The following is a 23,603-nucleotide window of genomic DNA, read 5'->3' as shown; positions in this document are numbered from 1 at the left end:
TGAGAAGTCACCTTTGATTAGCTTTTTTCTGTTGGGGCCTTCAATGAATTAGATGATGCCGGCCTATATTGGTGAGAGTGGATCTCTTTATTCAGTCTACTGAATAAAGTGCTAATCTCTTCTAGAAACACTTCCACAGACCTACTGAGAAACAGTTTTTTACCAGCTCTAGTCAAGTGGATGGATGCAAACCAAGTGTGATAATTTTTATTTGCTTTTGATGAGCTTATTAGTTGGGACCATTAAAAAGGCCTTCATAGGTCCATCTCATTCTGAGTAGTGGATGAAGCTGATGCTGGAATGAATAAGAAGGGCTTAAAGCAGATTGTTGGAGGATAATGAGAAGATTTGCCAGTTTGCTCTCAACCTATATTCATGTTCAGGAACATGAAACAGTCCTATTGAATAACTGTTCCACACTTGACCGGATTCTCTCTTGTAAGATTAAACTGAATGAAGACTGTCAAATAACATGTCGGTGGGATAGGCAGCATGTAATGAGAGGGTAAAAACCATGGCCTTGGATTGAGGATGCCTAGCTTAGGATCTTGGTCTTATGACCTAACTAGTTTTGTACCTTGACCTCTAAGCCTCTTTTCTCATCCATACCGTGAGACTAATAATACCCACTTCACTCTCTCTGGCAATGGAAAACACTAGGTTAATACTTAGGTATTGCCTTTTGGCTCTTGTTCAGTTTCTCCTGAAATCAGTCCTACCATAGGACTTGGCTACAAGCTATAGACCGTGGGTCATATTGCTGTGAGCGAGGCCACACCTGTTGGGCAGGATGTAGCATGACCCTGTTCATCTGCCTTCGGTGGCCGTTTGACCATCACATTTCTCTCTGCCACTGCCATCCAATTGAAATCTGAGCCATGTAAGTAATTTAAAATTTTCTAGTGACCTTTTAAAAACAGATGAAAGACGTTTTAATAATTTACCCTGTATATACAAAATGTTTTTTAGTATATAACCAATATTTAAGTATTAGTCACAGATGAAAATCATTTTAATAATTTACCCTATATATACAAAATGTTTTTCAACATATAACCAGTATTTAAGTATTAGTGAGATGCTGTGTATTTTTTGTTGTACTGAGTATTTGAAATTTGGTATGTTAGACTTTGAGCACATGTCACCTTGGACTAGCCACGTTTCAAGTGCGTGGTGGTCAGGCATGGTTATGTACTGGACAGCCTAGCTCTGGGCAGTTTATCGTTAATTGTCCATCTGCATCCATCTTAAGATTGGTTTTTGTCTCTGACTTCTGCAGTTTTGGAAATAAAATCACCATGTTTTTTTTGTTTGCTTGTTTCACCATGTATTTCTAAAACGGCAGTTACAAAGCATTTAATGTGTTAAACACTTTTCCCCCTATTATAGTACTGACAACAGCCTTATTAAATTGTATGTTATTACTATCATCATTGTTTAGATAGGGAACTGGATGGAGACATGGAGGTTAAGTGGCCTGAAGACCCTACAAATTGTTGGGGGATCCTGGAAACTGACAAAGGTGGTCTGACACCAGAGGCCGTGCTCTTCATTACTGCCCCATTTGTCACCTATAACCTTGTCAATGAAATAGGTGAACATATCTGATAGCTGTTTTCTGATACATTGTGGTGGATTGAGGTAATCTTGAGGTTTTATAATTGCATGCTAGACCAACTTTTTTGTGGGGGTAGGTGAGTATGAGTGGAAGATGTCGCTATGCTAGTAAGGAATAGTTTCATAGCAACTGGCCTTCCATTTGTTCCTTTGCCCACTTTTTCATTCTTTAAAAAAAATTGAGCATATTCTATGAGCTAAAAATCATGTTCTAATCCTGATGCAAATTTTATTCTAGTGGGGACATGTAAAAAGCAAAATATACAATCTCTCTATGACACATCAGATGGTGACAAACACCTCTTACTGGGGTGGGGGTGAAGGAGAGAGTGACCATGAGGGAAACAATAGTATGGTGAAGAGAAAGAATATAGGCTTTAGCCAGGCTGCTGCTGCTTTTTTTTTTTTTTAATTTATTTGAAAGAGAGAGGGAGAGAGAGAGCATGAGAGAGGGGAGGGTCAGAGGGAGAAGCAGACTCCCTGCTGAGTAGGGAGCCCGACGCGGGGACTCGATCTCTGGACTCCAGGATCATGACCTGAGCCGAAGGCAGTCACTCAACCAACTGAGCTATCCAGGCGCCCCAGAATATTTCTAGGCTTTAGATCAGGATACTGGTTTAGATTCTTTCCCTGGCTCTTACCAGATGTGAAGTTACACAAGGTGCCTATCTTCTTTGAGCTTAATTTCTTCATTTAAAAAATGTAGATAAACACTTTATCTATAGCAGGTTAAGGAAGATTTGATGGACATGTGTGGAATGTGTTTAGTACAGTGTAGCAAGGAAATTGATAGAATTCATGGATTGAACATTCCTAGTTAAAGTATTCACCAGCAGGTTCCCTCCCCTACCCCCCAATCACATAACGGCATGTAATCTTGCTGAGGCTTGAATTTGACTAGGAGGCCATTGAGAATATGGATAGACGTGTAGTTCACTTAGTGACTGAGTAAGCCTAGCCTGGAGCCCATTTGTTTATGATACACAGTGGGATTTTGTTGTTCTGTACTCATCACAGTATATATTTCATTATAAAATGTTCAAGTAGAGGTTGGAAATTTGGGGCTTTTTCATCCCCACTTTCAGTACTGTGGGACAATAGAATTCAGTCTGCCAAAATAAATTCTGGGGTTCACTGTTCATTGGGGCAAGTTTACTGGATAAAGTGTTTTTCATATAAAGTAACTTATGGAATGAATGTTTTATCTCATAATTAAAATAACCTTACCAGCAAGGGATGGTAGTAATATATGGCATTTTCTCCTTGGTTGGGTACCTCATTGGGATTTGTATGCATTAGGATTCAGTTTGGTCAGTAATAGGCCCCAATTAAGAGTGATCTATATATAGGTTTATTTCTCTTTTTATGTAAAAGAAATTGGGCGTAGTTGGTCCAGGGTTACAATGGCTGCTCCCCATTGAGAAGGACATCAGGCTCTATCTTATACCATCTTTATGGGCCGACCTGAGCATTCTAGAAAACACCTCAGATTCCAGCTTAGTAGAGGAGGAAAGCGTTAAAAGTGTTGGATTTTCATCTACCTTTTAGAGTTTCCTGCAAGTCACACACACTTTCGCTTTTTTTTAAAAAAATTTTTTATTGTTATGTTAATCACCATATATTACATCATTTGTTTTGGTGTAGTGTTCCATGATTCATTGTTTGTTCATAACACCCAGTGCTCCATGCAGAATGTGCCCTTTTTAATACCCATCACCAGGCTAACCCATCCCCCTACCCTCCTAGGCGTTAACGTGGAAATAACCAGGTAAGGCTGGTATTTGTAGTCTCAGGCGTATCCGAGATATCTGTTACAAAAAAGCGCAAGAGAAGTTATTTGGGTAGGAAACTACTAATAGCAATGCCTTCCACAGGATTTATCATGTATGAGACATGGTCACAGCCTCTTTGTTATCCTGTTCTGATAGGCGTTTGGAGAAGTTTGTTGTTTCGGAAACATGGAATGCACAGATTATTTTATCCCAATGGTTTTATGTAGATCGTTTTGATGGACTGTGAAGGAGGGAAAAATGAAAATGTGCTTTAGTCTTTCCCTGTTAAAATCTTTTACTATGTCTCATGAACAGGCATTAAAGCTATGCTTGTGTATTTCAGAGACCATCTGTGCCTGGAGTAAATCCTTTGACTTCCTTGAAAAACGTTTGTCAGTATCTCTTTGAGGTATATGCACACACCGTCACCCACCCTCCAATCCTGGAGGTACCATACCCGCTAGTCACCTGGTACTTTGCTGTGGAATCTGTGATCGCCTTGACTTACCCGGGTATCACACTGCACCCCCTCCCCACCCCCACCACAAGCGTAAAGACTGGATGGGAGAGCACAGGCCAGAGCAGGCTTTGCAAGCAGTGCTTGCTGGGTTCCTGAGCCCCTGACTATCATAAATGGTTGGTCTTCTGCTAGTCAAGATACGGGCCTAAGTCTTCAGTTGATCGTTACTTAGAGTGAAAAGGCTAGAATCTAAATTGAACACGAAAAAAAAAAAACCAAACACCTAAGAAACATAAAACATCTCTGAACTTTGAAAATTGTTTTTCCTGTTTATTACAGATAAATTACCCCTGCCAGCCAAGAATCTTAAAACTTAGCTTTCACTGTCGGTATTTGAAGTGTTTTGTTTATAAAGCTAATCTGTTGGCTGTATTTAGATATTTGCAAGGATGTTTATGTTCTAGTTTCTGCAGTTTAGTTGCATATAAAAAGCTCTCTAAAAATTCCCATTGGATAACTTTCACGTTAAAACTTTCTCTGTATTTGAAAAATGTTACGCATTCATTGGTAAACATACTAGTGTGGAGACAGTATGTGGGGAAAAACGAAAATACAGGATAAATCATGATAAAGTCAACTGCCCCAAAGAATGTTAATTGTGTCAAACTGGACGAACCCTATTATGCAATAACAGGTTTCCTGTTTCTTAAACTGAACTAAAGGTTTCTTATAATGACCTGTCATTAGGTGAAGGAATTAGAATTCTAACAAAATATTAATCAAATGGAACAATAGACCAGATCTAGCAAGATGAAATGTGGCTTAATGAAACATATGTAAGAATGTTTTAGAAATTTTTGTTGATAAGGACGATGTGAGTCAGTTGATGTGACTGCCAAGAAGAGTTAATTTGTTTTTGGTGTGAATTAATAGTGCTTAGAATGTGGGAAGAGGCCCTCCCACTTGTCTGTGTTGGCCACACTATCTTAGGAGAATCAGGACCTGTCTACCCAGCACATTTTAGGAAGCACATTACTATTGTAATGAGTTTCATTTGTATGTTATAGCTTTCAATGTGCTTTTTTGTACTTAGATGTAACTAAGTTTTATTTAACAGTTGAATACTTAATTTGTGAACAAATTGGAGAATACCCTTAGGATGTTGGGGAACTGGCAGAGTGAATCCTGGAAAGGAGAAGACTCACAAACAAGCCAGCACCTGTCTTCCACTTTCTGAACTGCTTTGTGGAAGAAGGAAAGTAACGTTTATTCTGGTTTGTCTTAGTGTTAGAACTAGGATTGTAGGAAAGTCATAGGGGAAACAGGTTTCAGTTCTTGAAAATGAGCATAGGCTTTATTGTGAGGTAATGAAGGTGTGTATTTTAATAGGCTCAGAGGGAGGCTGAGAGAGGACTTCATAGGGATTTTGTAAAGATTATGCGTTGATCAGAATATTGAATAGGATTACTATTATGGTTCTGTTTTTGGTCTAAGTATCAAAGATATGCTCAACCTTGAAATGTTAAATGTTAAAAAAAAAATGGGACTGTCAAGTTCAAATCTTCTACTTGAACGGAGAATTGAAAAGTCAGTTCATTTGTTGTCCAGTCTCCCTGCAGGAAGATCAGATCTAAACTATATGCAATGCGTCATAATCACTGAGTTAAAAGATTTGCAAAGTTGCCATCGTAGCTTATTTTAAATCTAAATTAAAATTTTAGGGAAGAATCCTGTGATTTAAAATTCTAAAATGAATATAACAGTATAGGTTGAAAAATCTTTCACTTATTTTCCATCTGTCCAGTGCCCACAGCCATCCTTCTTCCATAGTTTCCATCTGCATATGGAAACAAATTCACATACGTGTTCTAATTTTTCCCCTTTTCTATGGGAGTGGTGGCTTATTTTTACCTACTGTTCTATAACTAGCTTCCTTCCGCCCAGATATTTTGAAGATGTTTTTTATATCCGTACATAAGGGAACTTGTTCTTTTTATGGAGCTAATAGTATTGCCACTGTTTGAATGTAGCATTTATTAGTCCTCTATTTATGAAAATTTAGGCTATTAGCTTCTTTTTTCCCCCTGCCACTGAGCTTGGGGGTGGGGGATGACTAGCTGCTACTGTGCTAGAAGCTAAAATTGGCCAAAATTAACTGCAATTTACATTCAAGCCTTCCCCTATAAGTTGCAAGCCTTCGATCGACTCCAGAATCCCAAAATATTTACATCAGGCAGAAACTGCCAGTGCAGTTGTAATCTAGGTGGGGGAGAGAGATTTCTGGTGCTTCCGACTCCACGACTCCACCATCTTCCCAGAATCCTTCCTCTGTCATGTAGATTTAATTTGTATTTTACTTATTATGAATGAAGTTAGGCCTGCTATCCTAGCTTAAGTATATCCATTTTGTCCACTTTTATATTGACTTACTGGTCAGATTTTTTTTTTTTTTGAAGAGTTTATTCATTTAACAGAGAGAGACAGCGAGAGAGGGAACACAAGCAGGAGGAGCTGGAAAGGAGAAGCAGGCTCCCCGCTGAGCAGGGAGCCCGATGTGGGGCTTGATCCCAGGAGCCTGGGACCATGACCTGAGCCGAAGGCAGATGCTTAACAACTGAGCCACCCAGGCGCCCCCACTGGTCAGATTCTTAATAGCGTCTGGGATCCATGTTTGGAAATTAGCTCCTTTTTTTTTTTTTTTTTGGCATGATGGCATTTTTTTTTCTTTTTTACTTAAAATTTTTTAGTGTTATGTTAATCACCATACATTACATCATTAGTTTTGGATGTAGTGTTCCATGATTCATTGTTTGTGCATAACACCCAGTGCTCCACGCAGAACGTGCCCTCTTTAATACCCATCACCAGGCTAACCCATCCCCCCACGCCCCTCCCCTCTAGAACCCTCAGTTTGTTTTTCAGAGTCCATCGTCTCTCATGGTTCGTCTAAGGAAATTAGCTCTTAAAGATGGAAGTTACACACATATATTTTTACTCATTAGTCTTTTTCTAATGATTTTGCCTATGGTATTTTTGCCATGCACAATTTATTTATTTTTATTTTTAACATTTAAATTTATGACTTGGGGATTTCGGATCATGGTTAGAAAGGTGTTTCACATACTAGCATTAAAAGGAATTTTTTTCTTCATGTACCTTTACAGTTTCATCTTTTTATAGTTCCAGTGAATTAAAACTTTTAATGTAACAGTAGGTGTGATGGTACAATTTAATTTTTTTCCTGCTTGGCTACCCAGTTACTTTAACACCATTGATTGAATAGACCATCTTTTACTGCTGACTTGTGCTATAATGGTATTTTCTAGTACATTTCTGAGTGCATTTGGATCTAATTCTTGGGTCTTTTCCATTAGTCGTTCTGTTGATGTATAATATGGTTTATTTTGATAATGCAAATAGAATTAAGGGAACTCTACATTCTAAACGGCTATCTCTACAGCTAGATTTAAAATTCAATTGTTTTCCTCCCAATCTTTTGTGGAAATACAGACCTCTCTACTTAAAAAGTACTTATTGACTCCTTATATATCACTGTAATATTGGCTGACATTTTAGGTCTTAAATGTAACTGCAGCAACTGTTGTTCATATAAACGTTGAAGTCTGGTGTTTAGCCAGGTGCTTCTGGCACGTTTGTGAACTATGCCAGCATTGTTGGGAGTTTCCAAGAAGTTAGTTTGCTCAGATCTCCTTGGTGTTCATGAATTTTCCATGCCATAATCCCCAAAAATTAACTCCTTGGTACAGTGGTGAAATAAACACTGTAAAGAACAGAGTGCATCTGCTGAAAGAAAATTGAGGTTTTCAGGTTTTGAAAGCTATGGTTTTTTTTGTTTGTTTGTTTTGTTTTTGTTTTAATCAAATGACGGAGATGGGGCAAAGGCTCAGTAAGATCCCCTCCAGTCTGTTATTTCTACATTTTTCCGTGTCCATTATGTTACCTGGACACTTGGTTTTCAGGTTGAAGCCCTTCCTAGCAGCTCCCGGCTTGGCAGCTGAAGTGCTCTCAGCTGTCTGCCATCCTGTCTCCATCTGGTCCTTTTCTGAGCCATGCTTAGAGAGCTGACGTCGTGGACTTAATTGGCCTTCCCAGTGCATACACACAAAAGGTCCCTGCTTTGACGCTCTCCATATTACAGAAGCAGAAAGTGTAATATAATGGTGATGCCTCTGCATTTGATTTCGGTTTAGCTTTCCCTAAAATGAAGCTTTCCCTTAAACAGAGTGGTCTTTTTCCATCCCTGCTCAGGGGAAGAGGTTTCTTATACTGGGTACAATAGGACCATTCTCTTCCAGTCTGTTACTACCAGCAACAGTTTCTCTACAAACTGTCTTATTAGATTCCTGGATCTAACAAAGAAGGGGGCTTTTTTTTTTTTTTTTTTGGAAAGCACTTGTCTCCTATTTGAATGGCATTTTAATAAGCCTTTTGAACAGATTTAAGCTGAGGTGGTATCAGCCTTCATTTTGAAACCAAATCCTACCAGTTTGTCTTTCTTTCCTAATCCTTCCATCATTTTCTCCTCAGCATATTTCCAAATGCTTCCCATCTCTCTGTAGAATCCAGAACTGGATTGAGTTCTTCAATAGTGGGATGAGGATCAAATGAAATGGAAAGGTCACTCCTTTCCTGTTCCTTATGGTATCTTGGGATTGTGTGGTTTTATCTGGAAAACTGTGTTCTCTCAGCAGTTGAGCATTTTCCAACTGGTGCCTGACCTCCGGTGCCCCACCTCTGGTGAAGTCTGTGCCCCATGGTCAGGGCTGACTTCAGGGGCACAGTTGCACAGGGCTCCGTGCTTAGAAGGGCCCATGCTTGGTGTAAAGCTCTGTGTCTACCATCTTGAAATTCGTAATTTTTTAACAAGGAGCTCCTCATTCTCACATTGCACTGAGCCCTACAAATTAAGTAGCTGACCCTGGTGACTGATGACCAGAAGACATGGTTGATAAGTCATGGTTCATGTCCCACCCACCCTCAGTAGTAATGATGGCAGTCAGACCCAGGGTCAGGGAATCTGTGCGCTTGAACTCTCCCCTCCCCTGGTGTACGGCTCTTCCCTTGGTGCGCTTACACATGTACTCCCTGTCTGCCTATTGCCTCTCTGTTCTCAGGATTTGTCTCATCAGTTGTCTGTCTTACCTCAAGCATTGAGGTATGTGCATGGAATCCAAACTTTTAGCATCAAAAGATGTTCTTTCCAGAGGATTCTTTCTCAGGGTTCCTCTGTACTCTTCCTTCCTATTATCCTTCATCTAAGGCAGCTGTTGTTCACCCATCTCCAAGGATACTTGTCCTCTATGCTCTCTCTGTTCAGGACAAATGGCAATTTTGCACAACAGTTCACTTCTCATCTGAATTTTAGATTTTACCTGCTTCTGTAAAAGAGACTGGGGTAGTAAACACAGGAACTCCATCTGGTGTAGAAATTTATAGTGCATTGCAGTATTAGGATTCCCCAGTATGAGAAGTGAATTGGAAACATTTTAAAATTGAGCCATGGTACAAGTAGTAGTTTTTTAGCTTTTTTTTTCCTTTAACATAAAACTAGTTCTAGGTGTTAACTTTCAGCAATAATTTTTAAGAATCGTTATATTTCTCTGATTGGCTAATGTTTCAGCTAATTCCCTCTTTTCCTTACAGCTTAATAAGCAACAATTGCAGTTACTGAAAGACCGGTTCCAGGCCTTCCTCAACGGAGAAACCCAAATTGTGGCTGATGAAGCATTTTGCAATGCAGTTCGGAGTTACTACGAGGTAAGTTTAAAGAGTTTTGTTTTTGATATTTTGATACTTTTTATAAAAGTTTTTAAAAGTGTCTTTCCCATTTTAAGGAACTCATTAGTAATGTAGGAAGGCTGTGAGTTTGCAACCTTTCCAAAAGCATTGTCAATTTTATTTTGCAATTGGAAAACTAATTCCACACCCTGGTTTCCAGAGATAAATAGAATTGGAAATTATTGACATGTTTTGAGGAGAAGTAAAGTGTTTAGAAAAATTCTTCTGGCAGTGATATAGCTGAGTATAGCTATCTTTGGGTTCACATGTCTAAATTATCCTTTTTAATCGGGATTTTAATAGTAAATTGCTATCTTGTGCCATTTTGTTCCCTAAGCCTTAAAATTAAGGCTAGTACTAATTTCAGTAGGGTAAATTGAATTCTTTTTTCTTCTTGGAGGAGTAATACTACCAGTACCACCTTGCTATTTGTTGTGGTTTTAGTTTGTGATTCATCAGGAATTCTCTATGGATTACCCATGAGCACCAGTTTTCACACATGGTCATTAACTGCTTCAGTGAGTTGCCAGTAGATGTTAAATTTAGAAAATTTCCTTTTTATCCTAAGCGTTTCAGAGTCATTGGGGGAATGCATTCCTTCTTATTGTGTAGACAATCTATTTTTTTTTTTTAAATCTTTACCTGTAGAAGCAGAACATGCATTATATGTTAAAAAAAAAAAGATAGTAGGAAGGGAAAAATGAAGAGGGGGGAATCAGAGGGGGAGACGAACCATGAGAGACTATGGACTCTGAGAAACAAACTGAGGGTTCTAGAGGGGAGGGAAGTGGGGGGGATGGGTTAGCCTGGTGATGGGTATTAAAGAGGGCACATACTGCATGGAGCACTGGGTGTTATATGCAAACAATGAGTCATGGAACACTACATCAAAAACTAATGATGCAATGTATGGTGATTAACATAATAAATAAAAGAAGCAGAACGTGCAAACAGACTAGGAAAAAGAAAATATGGAGAATGTAGTAGGTCAGATATTCCCTCACACAGGGTATATCTTTGCATGAAGAATAACTGGATATACAGATAATTGGTTGGATTTGTAATTCATTGGTGGTATGCCTTAGAAGTTACTTCATGCAACCCAAGGGGGGTTTGTATTACCCCAAGAGTTGGCCTGTTGAATTGTATAAAAGCATAGACATCTTGCTTACCAAATATGTGAATGGCATGAGTCTCATGACAGTAGTGATATTATCTAACTGGATCTTGACTCAAAATACCTTAAGTATAGGACCTCAAAAATCTTAAGTATAGGACATTTTATTTCATCTTGAGTCAGTCTTGCAAGGTGAAATCTTGCATTGATAAGGGCCTATACTAGCATCATGTAATGAAAGAAAAGCTAAAGCTAAAAGTCTGTGTTCAGGAAAAAGGAAATGGGGTTCAGGAAAGTAATTTGTGTAAAAAGATATAATTTTAAAAATTAAACAGTTCATTTTTGGTTTGGGTAAATGTATTATGGCCACTGGGCATGTTAACATTAGGAAAACAAACTGGATGAGGGGAATGTGTGGGAGCTTGCAGTGATATATCTGCCGCTTGTATAAATATAAATATGTATATTTATAAATATAAAATTATTCCAAAATATATTCCAAACTGTTTTTTAATATGCTTATTAAATAACTTAATGTGGGGCACCTGGGCAGCTCATTTGGTTAAATGTCGGATTTTTGGCTTAGGTCATGATCTCTCACGGTTGTGAGATCGAGCCCTGCATCAGGCTCCACACTGGGCATGGAGCCTGCTTAAGATTTTCTCCCTCTCCCTCTCTCCGTCCCCTAACCCCTGCTCAGGCTTGTTCACTTTTTCTCTCTTAAAAAAAAAACAAAAACAAAAACAAAAAAACCATAAAACACCTAATGTGATATGGCCACACTTTCACAAAAGGCACGCTTACGCTGTGTCGATGGAAAGATTGTAACTTTCATTAAAGAGTGTCCCCGTTGTATTCTACATGAGGATTGTATTCTCTTCTGGGTGCCATATATTAAAATGTGGACAAACTTAGGGTTATCTGGTGTGGAACATATCATATGTAGGTTATTTGAAGGAACAGGAGATGTTTAATCAGGAGATGGATTAAGTTGTGTTGTATTTGGAACCCACAGTAAACTAGGACTACGATGGAAACTAAAGTGGGAAGATTCCAATCCAACATCAGATTAATTGCACTGTCCAAATGTGGAATTGGCTGGTGAGGGCAGCATCCCTGGAGGCTAGATTCTGGCTGCACTTCACAATCACTTGGAAGGCATATTGCCCCAACAGGTCCTGAAACTCTCCCCTGGACTTAGTGAATCAGAATTTCAGAATCTCTACTTATCAAAGCTCCTCAGATTGTTCTACAATTGGTAGGTTTCTAACCAGTGGAATTAGAGGATTATTTGTTGGGATTGTTACAGAAAGAGTTGTAAGAACTAAAGAGGTGGTTGGACTAGGTGATCTAGTCTTTCTGGCCAGTGTTTACTTCTGAGACTCTGTCTACCTTGTCTTTGTGCAACCCTCAAAGCACTGTTAAGATTGGTGATATTAATAATGTGTTTATGGAGACTATATTCCTGGTTGACATTTGGGAGTTACTCTCTAGGTGGCACACAGTTGGTACTTAAAGTCTTGAATAATAAGGACATTTTGTTGGATAAACATGGTAAAAAGTTTTTTTTTTTGCTTAACTTTTTTCCCCTCATAAGTCTTTTCCCTTTATTTTAGGATTACGGTTTTGTATACTTTGCTATAACTAACAGTGCCGGTAGTCTCTCTTAACTTCATATGGTATTTTTTGTGGCCTAATAAAAATACTCAAGTGTTTTCTTCCAGTGTCTCTGGTAAAGAGTACAAATATTACCCACAAATTAGAGACAGAAACTAATGCTCACAGATGTTAAATGACTTGTCTGGTGCTATATATTAAGTAAGCATCTGAGTTAAATATGAATCTAGATTTTCAGACTCATATAGTTGTTTCCTAGTTGCGTTTTGGATACACCTGTGTCAGGTAGTGTGCGCGAAGCACTTTGAAAAATATTTCATTCTTTAGAATAAACCCTTTAGTTGCTGGAGTGGTTGGGGGTGGGAGGAATGGGGTGGCTGGGTGATAGACATTGGGGAAGATATGTGCTACGGTGAGCGCTGTGAATTGTGTAAGACTGTTAAATCACAGATCTGAAACAAATAACGCAACATATTTTAAGAAAAAAGAAAAAGAAGAAGATAGCAGGAGAGGAAGAATGAAGGGGAGTAAGTCAGAGGGGGGACGAACCAGGAGAGATGATGGACTCTGAAAACAAACTGAGGGTTCTAGAGGGGAGGAGGGTAGGGGGATGGGTTAGCCTGGTGATGGGTATTAAAGAGGGCACATTCGGCATGGAGCACTGGGTGTTATGAACAAACAATGAATCATGGAACACTGCACCAAAACAAATTATGTAATATATGGTGATTAACATAACAATAAAAATTAAAAAAAAAGAATAAACCCTTTAAACAGACTTGCCTATTTCATCTCTAAAATAAAGGTGCTAAATCTGTTTAGCTAATTAATAGAGCTAAAATTTCTCTTTCCACTAAAGCTTTTGAAAAGTACCTTCTTGGGTTCCACCCAAGACTGAGTCAGAATTCCTGAGGATGGAGCATCTGAAGTTTGAACTTGGATCTGGATGATTTCAATTCACCCTATTTTGAGAAACATGTTGAACTAGATCTTACAACTACTAGAATAGGGGTTCCCTGAAGGAGCCATTTTTGTCCTAGTTGTTATTATATCCCCAGTGTGTAGCACACAAATGCATTCAGCAAATATTTGTTGACTAAGTGATTGAGGATTGTGGCACTTATTTCTCTATGTAGAAATTTTGTATTTTCTTTCTTTTCCTCCACAACTCTATTTTCCTGAAAGTATTGTTTGTAAAAGTATCGAGTTTGTTTTGATTGTAACTGTTCTCATTCATGGTTTGTTTCTTCAAAGACTGCAAATATTTCAGAAGCATGGCTGAGCTTTTGTGTTCTTTCTAACTTAGTATTCTATAGTTCTATGATCTTTTTTGGCTTCTTACATCCTTTTGAGGTCTATCTTTTTTCAGGGATATTTTGTTTGCTATATACAACTGTTTTCAACCATTAATAATCTTGTCAGTAATTTTCTCATTTATTAGGTTTTGTAGCCTTTAGCTGTGATGGCCATTTCTAACTAATGATAGACCTGAAAAATCCTAGTAAGTGTGTACTGATTAAACAATATATATTCATACTCTAGGAACACAAATTCTCCCAAAGTCTGAGGCTACTGATTTTTTTTTTTTTTTTAGTTTCATAAATGCTATTTAATGATTTTATGGTCTTTTCCGCTTGGTTGAATGTCTGTTTTCTAAAGACAAGAGTTACCTGTGTGTTTTTTATTGGTTATAACTTCAGGTACTTGGTTTATATTACTTTATACCTGGGATCTTAATTATAGTACTTAAAATATAGGTTTTCCTTTATGTTATTTGACCTAAAACATTTCTTCAAGGTACATTCATTACTTTAAAAGATCATATCTTTCAACTAGATCATGACAGGATTGGATTTTAATATTTTGTGGTGCCGTCTTGGGGGTGCATTCATGTATCTTTGTTTTAATAAATACTTACCATGAATACTATGCAGAATGCTATATATATTGCGAAGGCAATGATTTTTATTTGACAACATAATTTTTATCACATGCATTTTGGTAAGATGTCCTAAGTTTGGCTTCAGTATCAACCTATAAAGTACTAAGAAAAAGAAGTCTGTTTTTGGAGAAATTTCACCAGTCTTTGTTCCCATAAAGTTGAGCATAATTAGAAAAAAAAAAAAAAAATGGACCCAAGCATGTAAGCCACCTAACGAGGCAGCCACAGTGGTACAGAGGGACCAGAACAGGAAAAGAAGAAATGCAGGTAGTATACGTAGCTGCTTAATAAAAGCTAACAGTAATAATCTCGGTAATTTTATTGTTGCTAATGATTGTTAGATTCTGCTGTACTTTTTTTTTTAATTGAAATTTTTTTCCCTTCGTGTGTGTGTGTGTGAGAGAGAGAGAGAGAGAGTGCGTGTGTTTTATCCCCTGTAAATAACTTACTGTCGGGAGGGAGGCATAAAGTGGACATTAATTTTACAAATATTTGGTTTTTTTGTTTTTCACTTTAGGAAACTTAAGATGATTCTGGGAATGGGGAAACAGGTCTTACTGCAACCTAATACTCTCCAACTTGTTCTTGCCATCAGGTACCTGCTCGTTTCACAAAAATCAAGTGGGCTTCATCCAAATATAAACAAGGACAGTGTGATTTATAACAGATATGTGGGAAAGTAAATGGCCTTTCTCAGGGATTTCCAAAAGAATATACAAGTGCTTAGTAGTTGCTTTCAACATACCAAACTTAAAAGGTTTGGTGGTGGTGGTGGGTTGGCTTTGTTCACAACTTCTGAGAAAGGGTGTGATTTTTCTTTTTCTACTTGTTTATGTTCTTTTGGTTTTGAAGACTGGATGAGGGTTATAGGAGTGTTCAGTGTTTAAAAAATTGCCAAAAATGTATTGTCATTAGTCTCACCCCCACCATCACCATTTGCTTTTCAGATTTTCTACCTGCTAATAAGACAGAATGAGTCTTAAGACTAAGTTAAATTGAAATTAAAAAATTTTTTCAGTGTTTCTCAAATTTCATATAAAATGAAAAATTTAGTATTAAAATATTTTGAACTCTAATTTAGGCCCTTTTATTACATAGAATTTTTAAATTCTGGGATTCAGAAGATTTCTACTTTATTAAAGAACAGTTTTAAATAGAAGTAATACATACTTATGTTAGGGAATTAAAGAATACAGAGGAAAACTTGCTATCCGAATGATAAGGGAAATGTGTGTTCTAAGGTGGCCCACCCAGCCAGCAGGGGAATCCCAGTCCCGGCCCAAGGGCCGTTCCGGGTTTTCCCTCCTGCCCTGCCTGCAGTGCCTGGGAAAGTGCCACATAATATGGAAGTAAAAGTGTATAAATTACCCCCTTTGTGCACGGGCCTCAGACCTTTGGAGATCATCCTCCTCTGAGCCCGCCAGCGTTAAATAAACCTCCTATCCTCCAAGATCTCCGAGTGCCGCTTGGTTCTTCCATCGGCTGATCCAATCCAGGTTCCGTGACACTAAAACTATTGTTAAAAACCAGTATTTAAAAAAAGGAAAAGAAAACCAATATCCCCTATAATTCCAAACCCTGTAAACAGCTCCTTTTAACAGTTTAGTGTTTCTCCTTTGTACATATGAAACTGGAATCATTTGATTTTTTTTTTTGCATACTACGTCATGAGCATTCTTTAACAGCAAATGTTCTCCATAAACATGGTTTTGAATAGCTGCATGATAGACCATCGATAAAAAAAAATCTATTTAATTTCCTTCTTGTTAGACATTTAAACTTTTTCTATTTTTAGCTACAAAAATGCTGAAATGATGGTGCATGCTCATTTACTTCTGCAAGTGGTATTACTGGTTGATCTGAAATGAGCATTGTTTACTCTTTATACAGGTTTCTAAATTGCCCTCAAGAAAAGTAGTATCAATTTATGGAACTAAAACAGTGAGAGTGCCATTTTTTTCCCCTCCACACTGGTACTATCATAAAATAAATCCCAACTATTTGGTTGTCTTGTTCCTGCTTTTGGGAAGTTTTAACACTCCATATTGGCCATTCTCGTTTCTTTATGAATTACCTATTCATATCGTTTGTCCATTTTTCCATTTGAATATTTTATTATCTTTTTAACACGGATTTATAGAGGTATGTGGATGGCTCAGTTAGTTAAGCATCTGACTCTTGGTTTCAGTGTAAGTCATGATCCCAGGGTCATGAGATCCAGCCTTGCATGGGGCTTCTTTCTCAGCGGGGAGTCTGCTTGGGATTCTCTCCCTATGCTGGTTCAATCTCTTGCTCTCAAATACCTTTAAAAAAAAAATACACTGATCTATCAGTGTTCTTTATCGACCAAGAAGACTATTAATCCTTTGTTATGCTGTAGTCACTCATTTTGCACATTTCCTTACCTCCAATACTGCATTTTCTATTCTGGTGGAATGAAAGGCACATTCACATCCCAAGTGGAGACTGTACTGCATTTTGTCTGCTTTGGATTTTCTTATTCAAAAACCATCTGTGACCATGCTTTCCCACCATGTTTCCACCCTTCCAGCTACCACCCTTCTTGGATTAGTAGCTGTGTGAGTAGATAGCTGAAGGTTGGTATAACTCATGTCATAGCTGTGGACCTGTTTCTTCATCTGCTGAAGGGGGAAGAAGATCTCAAACTGCTTCTAATTGCACAAGTCTCTGAAAAGTAGTTTGTGTCTTGCTACTTTTCCTTTCTTTGTCTTGTGTACTCTCACATCTCGAAGATGAAAAAAATAAAGGAATGTGGCTTGATAATGCAGTTCTAGGACAAATTTCTGGGCCATAGTTTTGAATTTTATACTCACATATTAAAACAAAGCAAAACTGTATTTTCCCAGTCCAGAACCCCAAGGAACTTCAGCCTGCTTCTCCCATGGAAATTGGGGTATCTGTTCCAGCTTTCTGGGACCAGCAATCACTTTGGTATCCTTCCTTTTACCTACTTTCCTTCCCTGACGTTATACCCTAACTCTTAGTATTTACTTAAAAATTAAGTGCAGAGGTGCCTGGCTGGCTCAGTCAGTAGAGTATGCAACCCTTAATCTCAGGGTTGTGAGGTCAAGCCCCACATTGGGTATAGAGCTTACTTAAAAGGAGTACTCCCAAGGGCTGGCCTACTGTGGTGGTCCAGGTGACAGTGACATATGGCCTAGAATGAGAGCCCTGGAAATAAAGATCAGTGGGATGATTGGGATATATTTGGAGTACAGAGATTAGTCTCTGACCTTGATCTTTATCCCCGTCTACCTTGTGTTAACCTTAATAAAATTGTCAGTTAATAAAAAGTGCAGTTGTTTGTTTGGCTTGTGAAAACTGAGAAGCTTTTAATGCTTGTTTTGCTTTATGTAATTACTCTTTTAGAATTAATAGGCACAGCCTGAGTGTTACTTTGTGTGTGTGCCAACTAGAGGGAGAGAGGCTGAGCAGGTCTGCTTTTAACTATTTTCATGAGAATTTCTGTATCATTTTACTTTGGGATAGAAAGATTTACTTTTCATATTCCAAGGGATGTTTGACCTGTCAAAATCCTTTAAAATTCGAAATAATGCCGTGGAAAAGGGGTATTTTTTTCATAGTGAACTGATGATTGCTGAGTAAACCAAGATTGGCAGCCTGTGCAGGAGGGTATATAAAAAGGTCAGCACATTCGTAGATGAAATCCAGTAACCAGTAATGAGAAGTGAGGTTTTAAATTTGCATAAAGCTCTGCAGATCACATTGTATTTGTTGTTTTAGATAGTAGCGGTTTTATTTCACATCACATTTTCTTAAATTCTAGGGGTGGCATTTTCAATTAAGCATTCTGTGAGAATCTGGAAAATGTGTTTTCATGTCTGAGATACCTGTTTCTATTGAGGGGAGCTTGCTGTATGCTGCCTGTCAGTGTGTTTTGTAGACTTGCCTGCCTTCTTGATGGTATCCATTTTGTGGTGAAGAAGGCGTAGTCCATAGGTAGTAGGATTTCGTTGCTTGAAGGCAGCTGAGGAAATTAGTCTGAGCATTTTCCTCTCTTTCACATATTTTTAGAAGAACTCGTGATGGGGTTTTTCAGACTTACATGACGTATTTGTGACAGAGGGCGTGGTTAGACTTTATTAACGCTTAATCTTCTCCATCTACATTCTCATACAAGGATATGATATTTTTACAGTAGGTTGTGGGTTAGTATACCTAGTGCAGCATTCCACTTTGGCCAGGGATTTGGAAATTCAATCCAAGCCAGGTAGCCACAAAGAACAGAAGCACATGTGGCTTACTTCAGTTCAGCGTTCTCTAATCCCCAAACCCAGTGTGCACGTTCTTGTGCACCCAGATGCTTATTTTTGAGTGGTGCCATAGTCTTGTTACACTTGGACTAACATCATGATTCAGGAAGTATTTAGACCTATCTTGGTCTAACTATCATGCTCTCTATCGGGCACTCTTGGTTCTTTAGATAAAATCTAAGTCAGCAAAGCCATATCCTTCTTCCGGAAAAAAATACCACGGTACTGTTATAGAAAATCTGAGTAGAGGGGCGCCTGGGTGGCTCAGTTGGTTAAGCGACTGCCTTCGGCTCAGGTCATGATCCTGGAGTCCCGGGATCGAGTCCCACATCGGGCTTCCTGCTTAGCAGGGAGTCTGCTTCTCCCTCTGACCCTCTTCCCTCTCGTGCTTTCTATCTCTCATTCTCTCTCTCTCTCAAACAAATAAATAAAATCTTTAAAAAAAAAAAAAAGAAAATCTGAGTAGTGACACGTCCGCGGCTTTCTGATGGGCGAGCTGTTGGGTTACACATCACATTTTGTTACGTTTATTCCTTCATTAATAAGAGAAATGCTCTTTAAGTGTCTTTGAGAACTTGCTTCGTTTTATTCCTGTTACTTTATATCATTTTAAGATTAACATTTCTTTGAAAAACCGTATGAGGCAAGTTGTGTCTTATGTGGATTGTTTTTTACATCAAAGTTCTTCCTAATATTACAGTTAATTTCTTTGATTACCTGGAGCATTTTTTTTTCTTTTTTTTTAAGATTTTATTTATTTGAGAGAGAGAGTGAGAGAGAGCCCATGAGAGGGGGGAGGGTCAGAGGGAGAAGCAGACTCCCTGCTGAGCAGGGAGCCCGATGCGGGACTCGATCCAGGGACTCCAGCATCATGACCTGAGCCGAAGGCAGTTGCTTAACCAACTGAGCCACCCAGGTGCCCTGGAGCATTTTTCAGTTTCTAAAAGTTTTCAGGGGTAAATAGTTTCCCTGAGACTTTGTGACCCCGAAAGGGTCGTCACACTTTGTGGTGGTTTGAATATCACTCTTAATTCGAGTGTGTTTCCTCTGCTTTATGTTCTGTCAGGTTTACTCAATAGAGCCTTTTTTTTTTTAAGATTTTATTTATTTATTTGACAGAGAGAGACACAGCGAGAGAGGGAATACAAGCGGGGGGAGTGGGAGAGGGAGAAGCAGGCTTCCCGCGGAGCAGGGAGCCCGACTCCATCCAAGGACTCTGGGATCACGACCTGAGCCAAAGGCAGATGCTTAATGACTGAGCCACCCAGGCACCCCCAGACAAAAAGCTTTAAATAGAGGCTCAATGAAAAAGGCTCTCTTGAGGGGTGCCTGGGTGGCTTAGTCCTTAAGTGTCTACCTTTGGCTCAGGTCGTGATCCCAGGGTCCTGGGACCGAGCCCTGCAACAGGCTCCCTTCTTCTCCCTCTCCCTCTGCCTGCACTCTCACTCTCTCTCTCTCTCTCAAATAAAATCTTAAAAAGCTTTTTTTTTTTTTTTTTTGGTCAACTGGTTTTAGGGGCGAGACTTTGAATCGCATGTACCATTCCTTGTTAGCATAGTCCCCGTGGATGCTGGTCTCACCTTGATCGAAGTTTTTCTCTCCCATAGTCCTAAAAAATGGATAGAAAGAGTTCTTAAAGCGTAAGGTATTAAACAGGTAAAATATGCAATACAGTGACTAGCTAAGATAGTCATTCGTTGATCATCTGTTTCTTAGTACATTTTGGGTATAGCTTATGTGACTTTTGTTTTCAAAGTGCTTACTTACTAAAAGGCCTGTTTTCATTTGGTACCCCACAAAACCAACAATATACATAGTTTCACACTTCACAGTTGAAAAAACGGTTTTGTCAGTAAAGGTACCTCTAGGATGGAGAATCTTATTTTCAGAAGATCACTGGGAGGAGCATTCTTTTGCATAGAAATCTAGGTTTGTGATGGGAGTTTTATTTAAAAGTAGTAGAGCTGGTGAAATAACATTTGTTGTCTTGATAAAGGACAGCTATTCGGAAAAAAAAATTGAAGCTGCTTAGGAAGTACCTACTATTAGCCAAAGGGATAATATAGAAGCTGTTAACATTTATCCCGTAATCCTTCATCCATCCACTATGTGTGAGGGGCTACGCAGGTGCCCTCCAGGTGCTTAGCTTCTACCTTGCTCTCAAGTACTAGATTTTAAGGGTATAAGACACATTTCCAACTTTCGTAGCTGTGATTAGAGGAAGGATCATGAAGAATGCTAAAAGAGACAGTTTCAGAGGGAAACTGATTAGTTGTGATTTACAGTTGAGGTTCTTAATCTGGATAGAATTCAGGGAATCTGTGAGCATAGATGGGGAAATATACCTTTAATTTCACTAACCTCTAATTGAAATTTAGCATTTACTTACATGATGTACACAACAAAGTACAGTAGAACTAGCCATATCTGTGGCTTTGTCCCTAATCAGAATACATGTATTTTTTTTTTTTAATTTAAATTCTAGTTAACATACGGTGCAACATGGGTTTCAGGAGTAGAATTCAGGGATTCAAAGATATATGTATTTTCATATCACATATTTGATTGCAGCTATCTTGGAAATCTGGGTAAGTTCCTGAACTACACTGAAATTACAGTACTTTTAAATCCCCTAGAGGGGAGGGGGTGGGGGGATGGGTTAGCCTGGTAATGGGTATTAAAGAGGGCACGTACTGAATGGAGCACTGGGTGTTATATGCAAACAATCATGGAACACTACATCAAAAACTAATGATGTAGTGTATGGTGGTTAACATAAAAACAAACAAAAATCCTTTAGTACATCTTGTTAATGAGGAATTGGAGATGCACATAAATTACTGTAGCACACATTTGTTTTTAAAAATATTTTCATAATTGTGTTTAAAAGCATTATTCTGGGAAAGGATTCAGAGGCTTTGCTAGACTGCCAAAAGGTTCCTGTTACCAAAATGGGGACTTTTGAAGGCTTCATCACAGAGGAAATAGTTTAAAGCACAAGGGGTAAAAGCGGGCAAAGAAAATGGTGTTTTGTTTGTGTTGGAACAGCAGATTTAACACCTTTTAACTATGTGACTCCTGGAAATGAACCTTGCTCTTTCATTTTATTCATCTGTGAAACAGTGATAATGCACCTACCTCCCAGGATTGTTGATGATTAAACCAATTAATGAATTTAAATTGCTAAGCACGGTGCTAAATGTGAGCTATTATTATACCTGGAGCATTGCTTTCCCAAAAGTACTTGGCTTTTTGGGGGGGGGGGGGGGCGGCCGGTTCAGCACTTAATTCATATTATCATGTGTATTGCTTCCTAATTAAAAGCTCTTTCAGAGCAGGAAACCATGGCTTATATGCTGCTGAACATCTAGACACTAATCAATTTTGAATTAAATAGCTCATCTGATAAACATTTATTGAAATGCTAATCAGGTACTGTCTTAAGCCCTGGAAATAAAAGATGAATAAGGCAAGGTCCCTTGACCTCAGAGTCCAGTCTGTTGGGAAAGAGGGTTGCAGGAGCAGTTGATGATTAAAATCATCCTGGCCAACTTTACTAGCATGGAGTAGGAATGATTGAAACCACATGCATTCTTCTAAAGTTCTCCCTTCTCTGTTGAGCAAACCCAGGAAGATTTGAATGTGCTGGCACCTACCTTGACATGAAAATATTAGGCACATAAAAGTTGACATTTTGTGGATTTCTCATGAAGCTATGAAAATTAAGCATGTTAATTTACCACAGGGCGTGGCACATAATGCATTTCAAATGGTAACTTTTCAGTTGAACCATAGGAAACTGCCAGTATCTGTTTTGATGTACTAAAAAGCTTCCTTTGGATACACCTAATAGTATTTAAAGCTGTAATAATTCTACTTGCTTTCTCCTAGGGGTGGTTTCGTGTGGCAGTAATCTTAGGAACATCTAGTTACTGGTCAAGAATCAAACATCATTCACTTTTAAGAACAGGACCGGAGGCATATCATTTATAGGGGGCCAAGTAGAAGATCCCAGAGGTTCTTCATGTGATGGTGATACATACTTTTATAAAACCTTACACTTAATGTCAAGGTCTATTTAAGCATGTACAATTTTAACAGCATTAATACTGTGTGTGTTTCTAATTTTGTTTCCACATGTTGCACATTTTCTTTCAAATCACATTTAGAAGTTAATACACTTATATTTAATTCAACGAGATGGTGTTTACACTGTGGCACACATCTATTGTCTCTAAAACAGTTAACACTGACCAGTTGGCGAGACACCCTCAGCATGACACTCCGATTTGTTTTATTTCTCTTCAGCCAACATTTGGGTATCCGCTGATCATGTGGTTATGGAGTGGCCCTGCCTGTGCTCCAGAATTAGGGGAAAATAGCGAACTGTTGAATTCAAACATAATGTTTAGGAAACATTTTAGTAATTGTAGTTCTCTATTGCAAGAACTCTCCTTTTTCAGTAAGTTTTTTTTCCATTTTGGGATGGTACGTACGTGTTTTCACTTTTTAAATTACAACAAATAGTTGCAAAGGAAATTTTTCCTTACCCAATGGGCTTTAATCTTCACATGATTTTGATGAAGCAGTAAGTGATGATTTCTTATGTGATTTTTTTTTTTCAGTCAGCTTGGACTCTATTTAATCTTTTATTACTGCTGGGATTTTAGCTTGACTAGTTTTCTCTGTTCTGAAAGTTTCTATGTCACATAGGCCAGGATGGGAATTAAATTCCCCTATATTCTGCTTTTCTTGTAAAATTATATGCACATCTAGTATAGCAGGGATAGGTGTTAAAGCAGTGATCATTATAGGGACGCCTGGGTGGCTCAGTCAGTTAAGCATCTGCCTTTGGCTCAGGTCGTGATCCTGGGGTCCTGGGATTGAGTCCCACGTCAGGCTCCCTGCTCAGCGGGAAGCCTGCTTCTCCCTCTGTCTGCCGTTCCCCGCTGCTCATGCTCTCTCTCTGAAAAATAAATAAAAT

The 23,603-nt window shown here is 38.5% G+C and overlaps 2 protein-coding genes across 2 annotated transcripts in view; both read left to right on the top strand.

Annotated features, from left to right (window-relative positions):
- CADPS2 (calcium dependent secretion activator 2) overlaps window positions 1-23,603 on the top strand; it is a 509,442-nt gene that overhangs the window by 108,009 nt on the left and 377,830 nt on the right. Inside the window, 1 exon segment of the mRNA XM_027573409.2 lies at window positions 9,514-9,627. Within this exon segment, the coding sequence (XP_027429210.1) occupies window positions 9,514-9,627 (114 nt within the window).
- RNF148 (ring finger protein 148) overlaps window positions 3,354-23,603 on the top strand; it is a 46,883-nt gene continuing 26,633 nt past the window's right edge. Inside the window, exons 1-2 of the mRNA XM_027573438.2 lie at window positions 3,354-3,385; window positions 9,514-9,627. The gene's annotated coding sequence lies outside the window, so the exon portion shown is untranslated. The remainder of the gene's footprint in view (window positions 3,386-9,513; window positions 9,628-23,603) is intronic.

Source organism: Zalophus californianus, chromosome 12, assembly GCF_009762305.2.
Source record: "Zalophus californianus isolate mZalCal1 chromosome 12, mZalCal1.pri.v2, whole genome shotgun sequence".
NCBI classification, from domain to species: domain Eukaryota; kingdom Metazoa; phylum Chordata; class Mammalia; order Carnivora; family Otariidae; genus Zalophus; species Zalophus californianus.
Note: the sequence above shows the minus strand (reverse complement) of the source record. Positions and strands in the feature narration are given on the sequence as shown.